This window comes from Culex quinquefasciatus, chromosome 2 (assembly GCF_015732765.1).
Source record: "Culex quinquefasciatus strain JHB chromosome 2, VPISU_Cqui_1.0_pri_paternal, whole genome shotgun sequence".
In the NCBI taxonomy this organism is placed as follows: Eukaryota; Metazoa; Arthropoda; class Insecta; order Diptera; family Culicidae; genus Culex; species Culex quinquefasciatus.
This window is the reverse complement of record NC_051862.1, coordinates 6,674,725-6,686,443: the sequence shown is the minus strand read 5'-3', so window position 1 is coordinate 6,686,443 and position 11,719 is coordinate 6,674,725. Positions and strand designations below refer to the sequence as shown.

The following is an 11,719-nucleotide window of genomic DNA, read 5'->3' as shown; positions in this document are numbered from 1 at the left end:
ATCCGAGTTTTTTTATTTTTGATATATTTAATTTTTTTACGAAATTGTTAATTATGTTTTCGGACCAAAAGCAAAAACAGATCAAAACGACAGTTATATATTTATGTATTTTTCAATTTTTGTTTTGTTCAAGAGTCAAGCTTATTGAGGAGGAATATCGCCAATAAAGTGTTGACTTTTACTCAGTCATGCAATTTGAACGGAACCCGTTCTGCGTTCGTTCTCTTTCTTCAAAACGAACTGAACCCACCGCGCAGGAGCCATTGATTTTCGTTCCAAAAACAGAACGTCACTTTTTCGTGCCGTTCTCTTCAAAGTTTGGAACGCGTTCTGTGAACCGCCTGTAGCCAGAGGCTCTCTATGGCAACTGTTAAACTTAAATAAACATTCAGTAGAATGATTTGTACAGAGCTTAGTTAACTCGGTGGTAACATGCAAGAACAGTATTCAAAGGAAGTGAGTTCGAATCTCAATTTTTTGAAATATGTTTTTTGTGTACCAACTTTTTGACGACGAGTGAAATTACATTTTATACAAATCAAGGGACACTACAGCTGGGAGGATAGGGAGAAATGAAACGGTTAAAAAGCAAAAAACAACCCAACTAAAATGGAAACGAAAACTTATTGCCACCGTGATTTAAAAAAAAATCAATGCTTTTATAGTTCAGCAAAAAAGAGATTCGAACTCACTACCTCTGATTACTAAACCTAATTGTTACCACTAAGCTAGCAATACTGATATGTAAATGGATGATTAACAGTCAATGAAGTTTAGCTAGTCTACTGAGATCTTATCAAAGGAAAATGTTGAAGTTCTGAACTGGGTTCTCCGTTAGTTTCAAAAAAGCCTACTGAACGAACGTTTCTTAGAGACGAGCGTTCGTTCTCAGAGCTGTTATTTTTCGTGTTGCTGTGTGAACTTGAACGAACGGAGAACCCGTTCAAAAGCATGACTAAAAAAAAAAAGTTTTACTTGTTAACAAAAAAAAAACATTTTTTTAAGAGAACACATACAACTAGAGCGTCCAATTTCCCGTCCCAGGAATTATCGAGATTTCCCGAAAAAAAAAATCCCGTTTCTCGGAAAATTGTTAATTTCCCGGGATTTCCCGAAATTCAATCGAAAGTTTACATTTTCTTATCCTTTTGGAACATTTTTTTAAATAAAAAAAATAGTTAAATACCATATACCATTTGAAAATAAAGTACCCCTTCCCACCAAGATCAAAATTAAGTTTCCTCTACGTTTTTGTTTACCATGACCAAATTAGATGAAAATTGAATTGATAACATTAAATGTCTCAAAGAGGGCTGTGCTAGGAGAATTAGGTTAATTTGTGAATTTGTTCGAGAAATTTCAGTTTAAAGTTGAAAATGTATATGGCACTAGAGCTACCAAGGGCGTAAGAAGTTTAAATATGAAACTACTGAACTACTTTTTTGCTATGAAAATGATTTTAACCGAAGGTTGCATAAATAAAAAATCATTGAAAAACTTTTTCGTATTACACAAAAGTGCCCAAAACATGCAAACATTTTTTCAAAAAGCTCGCTCCAAATATTTGAAAACTTTGAGGTGTGATTGCATAAAAATTGTATTTTAAGTGAAAAGGATTATTTTTAAGGCAAATTTAATGCTTATTTATTTATTGCTGAGCTCAAACCAGTAATTTTTTTCTGGAAAAAATATTTGCCATGAAAAACATATTTTCTGCATTATATATTTTTCATTGCAACTTAATTATCAATATTATGCTTCAGTATATTCTCTCGAGCTGGCACAGAGATAAATTTAAAAGCATTTTATGGTTTTTGAGAATGAATTAATTTTACTCACTGCCCAAACACTGTAATTAAAAAAATAATACCTACTTTAAAAAAAAAATAAAATTTCATTCAGTGTTTATTAAAATTCAACAGTTCTACTCCAGGATGTTACATTTGCAATTCAGTGATTTGGAGAACCTTTCAACTGAGATCAATTCATAAGCCTTTACAGGGAGGGTACATAGTTCTAAGTAAAGATTTTGCTAGCTAGCTCTTTTAGGGAAAATTAATTTTGAGAAAAAACCCTTTCTACAGATTTACTTATCACAAACACAATATTTAAAAAAAAAACATTTTATCAAACATTCTCTTAAGCTGTTGCTCTGGAAGTTTTTTAAAAATTCGTCTTTTTACTTACTTATTGTTCCACAATTTTAAGCATGAGTTACTTTACAAATGTAGAGCTAGGTTTCAAGTTTTTTTTAATGTTTCAGAACATAAGGTATGAAATGCCTAAAGGGTACATATGTATAAAATTTTTAAAAACTGTACATTTTTCCAGATCACTTCGGATGTTTAAGGGGGCATATTAGAGTTCAACGACCCACAATAAGACAAAGACTAAGTTATTTTTAATGTGATTTGATTTTCCATAGTAAATTTTTAGCGAAGTCTTAGGAGATTTAGGTGTGGACGGTATTTTACAATTTTTATAGTTTAAATTACAGATTTGTTAGCCATTTAATTATCACTTGGTTTTTTAATATTGAATATTTCCACTATCTTGGCTCAAACTAAACCAATTTTAGTTCTTCTGGGTTCGTTCGATCAGTAATTTAACACCGAACACGATGCATCGAAAAAACTAGATTCCGGGTTCCTGGCCGGAGATATTCCGGATTCTCCAGGGCCAGACTTGAACTACGCTAGCCTGGTTATTTTTCTGATCACAAAAACATCCAAAAATGTTGTTAGCGATGAACTATTGAAATATTTTACCATCAGCAGTCTTATCTATTGTTAACTGTTTTATTATTACTTTTTATTTGTTGAGTAAGTCATCCTTTAATTACAAGTAAAAAAGCGAAGCGAAGCGAATAATGAATTTTCATATGAATGAATTAAGAATTCAGAGACCTACATTTGAAATAAATAAGAACTTTCGTATCAATTTAGAAAAATGTCGCATATGTATTTTTACAGCGAGATGCAACAATAACTCCTTTCCACTTATAAGAATTATGATAAATTTGAAGTTTATGAAAATAACTGACATGACCATTGACCATACAAATAGTAAACAATTCAAGTAAAGTGGTGCAAGAAAAATAAGCCATTGAAATGGTTATCAAAAAATTAGACTTATCTGAAAATATGCTACATGGACTTTAAAGATTTAAAAATATAATTACGTGAAAACAGCTTAAACCGTTGATAGCCGTTGAAACAATAATTTCCTTCGATACAATACTGCACGAAATAATACTATCGAATATTTTTATTTAACTTTTTGTTAAGTTATTCAAAAGTATCACAAAATAGGCAAAACTAAAACCGTCGCGAAAACCATGCCGAAATTATTGATATAAAATTATTTTAGAAGACAGTTAATTTTTTTGTCTTCGAAAACATTGGAAAAAAACCTTAAAAAGTATATTTATATTAGCCTAATCTGGAAATAGGAAAACACAAATTTCAGGAATAAAACATACAAAAGGTATCTTACCAAAAATATGTTAATTTTTAGAATACTGTTTGTATAATTTTAAAGTTATACTAAGGGTATCCTGCCGTTTATCGAAAAGGAATGCAGGTAAATAAGATTTAATTGAAGCTATAGTATATTTCATGAAGGCTTTTTCAAATTATTTGAAAATATTGTAAATAATTTAAGCTAAATAGTTTGTTTTCACACAGATTTAAGTACATGAAAAAGACATGTGCACGTTGTTTGAGTTAAACACCACAATTTTGTTAAACAGAATTGTAGGATAGGAATCCATAAACCTAGTTTTTCGTGTATTTGAGTTTGCAGATTTTTGCAGATATTTGAAAAAAAATTTGCAGATAACTCAAAATTTCATCTGGCATCCCTGATCCTGCTAGGCATTGGCATTTTAGTGCGACTCGCAGCAAAACAGTCCGGCGCGCTGCAGCTGGAGAATCTAAAAATTAAGGTGCTTCTGTCGGCCGCTGACGAGAATCTGGAAAAGCTAAGCAGCAACTCATCCGGGAAGAGCCGACGTGGTATGCGATGTGGAAAAGTAAAAGGTAAGCCTGTTCATCTGAACAAGCATTTCGATCGAAAGTGCATAAAGTTTTTTTTTAAATATTTTTAGACGTTTGTTGTTGTTGAACACTGGGCCAGAACAGAACACTAGATATATTCTCGCTGCATCAGAGAGTGCGTCGGCCGCCAAGGACACACTTAACCAGCTGGGCAGCATTCCGTGGAAGATCAACAGCGAAGTGATGGCGTTGTTCATCAGAGCAGCATCTCCATGCTGGACCTTTCATGCCCTCCTTGTCGCCAATCGAAGAAACCGTTCCGCGCAGTGAATTGACCGGTTACGATTGGTTCATCCTGATGCGCAAGAAGATGACCCACTGGCGCAAAGCTCACCTGATTCCCCCGCACCTGAACCACTCACTCTCTCCTTAGTTCGGTATTATTTTGTACACATAATTGAATAAAATCCTGTTTTTTTCTGTTGATACTGTTTATTTTACTTTAGCTTAGAATTTATTTATGCATTAATACAATAATTAAAAGCGATTTCAATATCAGATCCCCATGAAATTTTTAGGGGTTGTTCGGTAATATATAACTAACATCTGGGCTGAATATGAGCACCCATACGTCTTCATCAGCATTTCAGGTTGTACAGGTAGATCTTCGTTTTACCCCTTGTCGGCCGCGTCCGGCATGTTAAACAGCGTGGCCGAGTCCTTGACCAAAAAGCTCAAGCGGGATCCACCACCGCTGTTGGGCGCAACTGCGACGGTCTCCGGAACAATGGGAGCCTGTGCCGTCTGCAGTCGATGCTGTCCTCCAAGCTGGCCGCGTTGCCTGTATGCAGCGTTATTGTTGTCCACAGCCAGTCGCATCAATCATGCCGATGTTCGAACACTTCGCCCTGATTCTCACCAGCCAGCTCAAGGATCTTAATGGCCACTTCCAGGTTTCCAATCTTCTGCTCTGGTCCTTCAGAGTGTCGCGCGACCTTTCGATTCCTCCACCATGAAATCGACGAAAAACCGACCCGTCTCGAATCGCTGGAACAGGAACCCTTCGAAGGCGCAGGAAACGGTTCCGACGGCTGATCTGTCCCCACCGGTTTTGCCCTCCGCAGGTTCATCGTGGTACAGCTCCGTTAGCAGGTTCTTCGCAGCCAACACCGGCCCCGAAACACGCCCGTTTTCATTAATGTTCCGTTCGGAAGTTGCATCAGCGAGAATCTTGTTTCCTCCTAGAGCGCCACCGTTTTTTGACCACCATCCGTCCGGTGACGGAAAAAAAATCTAGCAAAACAAACTGCTCGACTGATTTGACAACGAGAACTGTCATTTGCTCTTGACAGTTCTCGCTGTCAAAAAAATCGAGCAGTGTGATGCGAGAACGCAAGAAAAGGAAAGCCAAAAGCAAGTTATCGCGGTTAACGCGCGTTAAAGCAAGTTAAAGCGGAAAGGTGAAAGTGAACGCTGCAAAGGTTTGAAAAGGAAGCTTTATCGCTCGGTTAGCGCGGAAGTGACATCCCCCTCGGACCAGACCGTAAGGTCTTGTGGAGTCCGTAGTAGGCACGACTACCGGTGATGATGCGCCTCCGAATTTCTCTGCTGCAGTTGTTGTCCGACGTAACCAACGATCCGAGGTACACAAACTCCTCCACAACCTCAAACTCGTCGCCGTCGATCGTCACGCTCGGTCCTATGCGAGTCCTAAGGGACTCGGTTCCTCCTGCCAGCAGATACTTCGTCTTCGCAACATTCACCTTCAATCCAACCTTATCCGCTTCCCGCTTCAATTCGGTGTACCGCCTGGCCACCTCCTCGAACGTTCTGCCGACAATGTCCATGTCGTCGGCATAGCAGATGAACTGGCTGGATCGGTTGATAATCGTGCCCCGCATGTTGAAGTCCGCCCGCCTCATAACACCTTCAAGCCCAATGTTGAAACAGAGGCCGGAGATACCGTCGCCTTGTCGCAGTCCCTTGCGCGATTCGATCGGGTCGGACATCGCTCCCGAAATCTTCACGCTGCACCGCGCCCCGTCCATCGTCGATTTCACCAGTCTGATCAGCTTCCCGGGAAAGCCGTTCTCGTACATGATCTTCCATAGCTCTTCGCGATCGACCGAGTCGTACGCGGCTTTGAAATCGATGAATAGGTGGTGCGTCGGGATCTGGTACTCGCGACATTTTTGGAGGATTTGGCGTAGCAAAAGATTTGGTCCGTCGTCGATTTCCTCCACAAAACCGGCTTGGTACGGCCCAACGAAATCCTTTGCTCGCTCCGACAGACGACAGAAGATGATCTGAGACAGCACTTTGTAGGCCGCGTTGAGAATAGTGATGGCTCGATAGTTCTCACATTCCAACTTGTCCCCTTCTTGTAGATCGGGCATATTACTCCCTCTTTCCACTCCTCCGGTAGCTGTTCTGTGTCCCAGACCTTGACTATCAGCCGGTGTAGACAGGCCGCCAGCTTGTCCGGGCCCATCTTGATGAGTTCAGCACCGATACCATCCTTAGCCGCTGCTTTTTTGTTCTTCAGCTTCTTGATGGCATCCTTAACTTCCCTCATCGTGGGTGCTGGCTCGTCCTCGCCGTCCACCATACCGCTGACGTCGTTTCCCCCGTCGCCCTGGTACTCCACCTCTGGGCCGTTCAGGTGCTCGTCGAAGTGCTGCTTCCACCTTTCGATCACCTCACGCTCGTCCGTCAAGATTCCTCCGTCCTTATCCCGGCACATTTCGGCTCGCGGCATGAAGCCAGTCCGGGATTGACTGAGTTTCTTGTAGAACTTTCGCGTTTCGTTGGAGCGATACAGCTGTTCTATGCCCTGGCATTCCAACTCTTCCAAGCGGCGCTTCTTATCCCGGAAGAGATGGGTTTGCTGTCTTCGCAACTGTTTGTACGACTCCTTGTTCCCACGGGTGTTGTGCAGCAGCCACTTGTCCCGCGCTGCTTTCTTCTCGTCCCAAATCGCCTGACATTCCTCGTCGAACCAGCCGTTCCGTCGAACTCGGTCCACGTACCCGATGGCGCTCGATGCCGCTGCGTTGATGGCTGCTTCCATATGGCTCCAGCAGGCCTCCAGAGGGGCTTCGGCGAGCTCACCCTCGTCAGGCAACGCAGCTTCGAGTTCCCGCGCGTACTGGGTAGCGACCTCATGGTCCTTGAGTCGCTCCAGGTTATACCGCTGCGGGCGACGGTACCGGATCTTGTTGACCTCGGACAGGCGTTGGCGCAGCTTTGCCACCACCAGGTAGTGGTCCGAGTCGATGTCCGCGCCACGGTAGGTTCTGACGTCGATTATGTCCGAGAAGTGCCGACCATCGATGAGAACATGGTCGATTTGCGTCTCCGTGTCATTTGGCGATCTCCAGGTGTACTTGTATAGGGAGGTGTGCTGGAAGAAGGTACTACGTATGGCCATGTTTCGGGAGGTAGCGAAATCGATGAGTCGTAGGCCGTTCTCGTTCGTCTGCTGGTGAGCGCTGAACCTCCCAATAATCGGTCTAAACTCCTCCTCCTGGCCGACTTGAGCGTTTAAGTCGCCGATGACAATCTTGACGTCGTGTTTGGACACTTCCTGTATTCGCGGTCAAGAAGCTCGTAGAAAGCGTCCTTGTCATCGGCGTCGCTTCCATGTGCGGGCTGTGCACGTTGATGATGCTCAGATTGAAGAATCGGCCCTTGATTCTCAACCGGCACATTCTGTCGTTGACTGGCCACCACCCAATCACGCGCTTCGCCATTTCGCCCAGCACGATAAAAACTGTCCCCAGCTCGTGTGTATCGCCGCCGCTCCAGTACATAGTATAACCCCCGTACTCACGGTGGTCCTTCCCCTTCCAGCACACCTCCTGCAGCGCCACGACTTCGAGGCCGCGGACCCGCAATTCGTTAGAAAGAATGCGGTCGCTCCCATCGAAATTGAGAGACCTGCAGTTCCACGTCCCGAGTTTCCAATCCCTGGATCCCCGAAAATCGGGTCGGCGATTGGATCGGCTCGCATCTGGAGCTCTCTGCACTTTTTACGGCGGGTGCGTGTAGCCATCACCAACCCCCTGTCTCGCCGGAGGACCGTCGTACCAGGACTGTTTAGAGTCCCACCCTGGCACTGGGACTGTTAATCAGCCGCCCCTAACCTGGGGAACAGACGCTGTTTCGAGCCGCCCTAACCTGGGGAACAGCCGCTCGAGGGGGTCTGAACTCTATCCGCTGTAAGCCGCCCCTAACATGGAGAACAGACGCTTACCTCGACTATAGAGCCAGACACCAGTTTCTTCGAGCCGCCCCTAACCTGGGGAACAGACGCTCGAAGGGGGGGGGTCGCTCACCTCTTCAGAGCCGCCCCTAACCTGGGAACAGCCGCTCACGGGGAAAGGGAGTCGAAACCCCACGTTGTTTTGGGCCGCCCCTAACCTGGGGTACAGCCGCCCAAAAACAGGATGCGGAGGGGGGGGGGGGGCTTTGGTGCACGTACGCAACGGTTACTTGCGTTCACTTTCCCTTTAATTTTCTTTTTATTTTTTACAATAAAAAAACTTTTTGCCGATTTAAAAATAATGTTGATATGGAATATCATGATGATTACGAAGTACACAAAAAAGCTAAATTAATTCTGCTAATTCTAAATTATTGCAAAAATGAAGGAGCAAAAATACTATTGACCTAAACTAGAAATTGTAATAAAAACATGTAAAATCAAATGTTACCTTTTTTAAACAATTTAGAATAAACGTTTCAGTCCAGACGATTTTTTTTAGATATTATATTGCACTACCTTTCTTCTAACAATTTCAAATTACTGTCCAACAACTTATGCTTTTTTTTCAAACCCGAGAAAATCGAGACAAAATATGAAAGTTTCCAGGATTTCAGAATTACCGATTTAGAATAATTACGAATTACGTTGTATGCTGGGCTGGGTAATAAATATTTCAATTATTTATTTTTCCATATTAACAAAAATACTGTCATAATATCGAATTCAAGTGGTACTTTTAAGGAATTTTCAGATTTTTCTGATAAAAATAATTTCAGATTTTTTAGAGCATTTTTTTTTTAAACGATAAATTTTGCCAAAACCTCATTTTTTAGGAGTTAACATTTATATGGTCCTAAACGATTTTCATGAAGAATTTATGAAATATAAAGAATTCTCGAAATTTTCGTTTCGTACGGTGTTTTTTGTTAAAATTCTGTTCCGCCTTCATTTGCATGACAGGGCCTAATACACGATTTGGACCCTTTTTTACCTACAGTGCATCGTATTTCATTTCAAATTTATGGTTGTCAATTTAACTCGCGTTTATGACAAACATAACTTTTGTCAAAATAAGTTTGCTGTAATTTTAGTCATATCTCAGACTTTGTTTAAAAGTCATATGGTACTCAGCAGCTAATAAATTATTTAAAAGTAAATAAACTGAAAAACGACTCAGGAACAGCATTTTGAAGAATGCGTTTCAGTACCTATTTTTTTTATTTTATGCACTTTGAAAATTTACTTGAATAAGAAAATCTGCTTTGGTTGACCATCCAATAAAAAAATGTTTTCTAAACTCACCGTCAATAGTAATTGATAACTGTTCTCTGCAAGGTTCTTTATTCTCAATCAAAACCACTACAATTTATTTACTATCTCCAATGTACTTATGAGCCCACCTATCAGCGCTTGACGATTAATGGTATTGTTTTGCCATAACCTACAGTCTACTTTGTGATTTCGCTGTAACCAGTTCAAACCAGACTTTCAAAATTATTCTAGTTGGGTCCTCGCCAAAAACACGCGAACCGAACGCTTGATGTTTCAAACGGAGCAGCAGCAGGGCCATCCTTGGAAAAACAAGTGTATTATCACCACGGCTCGTGAAGCTGCCAGTTGAAGATTGCTCCGAAACTCTGCAAAAAAAAATGCTGCATCCAAAAATAATCTGCACGCTCGCTTTTTGCGTGTACCCTTCCGATTATTTCACATAGAAAAAAAGAAAAAAATATGCGAATTTCTTGCAGAGTCATGCGAAAGAGAGTTCAACCGAAAACCGAACCAAGGTCACTTAATGGTGATAACCTTTGCGAACAATGTGCGATTAAGTGCCCATTTCGAATCAGAGTTAGCTCATCGCAATCGTTTTCTGATTTAGAAAGTAAAAGTTGATTTCAATTACGGACTTCAAAGTTGAGAAACTGTTTGTTCGTTTTTTCAGGAGCTGATGTGTAACAAGTGAAAAGTGATAGTGTTTTAAGTGACTAAGTGACATCTAATTGACAAATGTAACGGTAAGTACAATTTTCAAAATTTGTGAAACTCAAAATTGAGCGCCAAAATCAAGAGGAGACCCACGTGCTCTTCCCAAATCTCACCCTCTCACCACCGCGAGTGAAATTCTCTGTCACGCAACAACTTTCGAATGTCGCGCGACGCTCTCCCAGTGACACTCAATCGCGAGTTCGCGTCACAGTGCAAAAGTGGTGTATTTTGTGTCTCCTCGTGTTTGTGGGCTAGTTTTCGGTGTACAAAGTGCACGGAGCACTGTTGGCGGTGCAAATTGTGACCGGTAGTGATCGTTTGTGTGTGAAAAATAGTGCTAGTTGTTGGTGATCAGTTAGGGCAGGTGTGTGAGGGGGATCTTTTGTGTTTTGGTCGTCGATACCCCAGGTGAGTGCCCACTGTTCTGTCAATGTCAAGGGAGCGAGTTGCTGCGCAACAATTTTGCGCCGTCAGCTGTCAAAACGCGCGGTTTTGTTTTGGTACTTGTTTTGTTGTGGTATCGAAGCAGTCCTCCGTGTTGTGTCAAATTTAGGCAAAAAGGAACTGCCAAAGGTCTGCCGGAATGTCCTCGTACCGCGGGGACCAGGTCGCACTGAGCTTCCACGAGTCGTGTCTGCGGCTGTCGGACGTGGAGTTGCTGAAGGGTCCGTTTTGGCTGAACGACCAGATTATTTCGTTCTACTTTGAGTACCTGGAGAAGCAGATCTACAAGGACGAGGATGACATCCTGTTTGTGAGTCCGGAAGTGACGCAGTGCATCCGAATGGTGTCCGAGGCTGAGGTTGGGGTATTTTTGGATCCGTTGCGTGCTAAGCAGAGGGCATTCATCTTCTTCGCGCTGAACGATAACCAGATTGCGGATCGAGCCGGTGGATCGCACTGGAGTTTGTTGGTGTTCTCCAGGCCGGAACGGGCCTTCTACCACTTTGACTCGTCCCACCACAGCAACTCGGACATCTGCCGACAGTTCGTCGGCGTACTGAAGCGCGCGCTGGACTGTCCGGAAGCCCAGCTTCGTACCGGAGACTGTCTGCAGCAGAGCAACGGGTACGATTGCGGAGTCCACGTTTTGTGCACCGTCGACAGGGTGATCCAGCAGGTGCGCAAGAGTGGCCGAATTGAGGGCGTCAAAAGCGCCCGGTACGACGTGATCCGAGGCAAACGGGAGGAGATCCTGAACATGATCATCGAGCTGGGCGGCCGGATCAACTGAGTGTTCCGACAATACCGGAAGTGCTATCTTAGCGACGTAACAATGCAACCAGACATAGAACACGAGTACCTAGCGGGAGAGCAGAAATTTGACGTGCGCACCTGAGTTTATCACCGTGTAGAATTTATTTTAGATTGTAATAACTTATTTAAACACGTTTCTTATGAAAATATAACTATGTAGCATGTTTCTGTCAGACTAAAAAATGTGTTTTCTTTCGTACAAATATCAAAC

The 11,719-nt window shown here is 42.4% G+C and overlaps 1 protein-coding gene across 1 annotated transcript; it reads left to right on the top strand.

Annotated features, from left to right (window-relative positions):
* The first annotated feature begins 10,714 nt into the window (after nt 1-10,714).
* Nucleotides 10,715-11,691, top strand: LOC6051930 (sentrin-specific protease 8). The gene has a single exon (XM_001868249.2). The coding sequence runs from the start codon at nt 10,835-10,837 to the stop codon at nt 11,483-11,485; it is 651 nt and encodes a 216-aa protein (XP_001868284.2). The 5' UTR covers nt 10,715-10,834; the 3' UTR covers nt 11,486-11,691.
* The last annotated feature ends 28 nt before the right edge of the window (nt 11,692-11,719 follow it).

Excerpts from the sequence above, each read along its gene's own strand:
- LOC6051930 (XM_001868249.2), top strand. The coding sequence starts at position 10,835 with ATGTCCTCGTACCGCGGGGACCAGGTCGCACTGAGCTTCCACGAGTCG.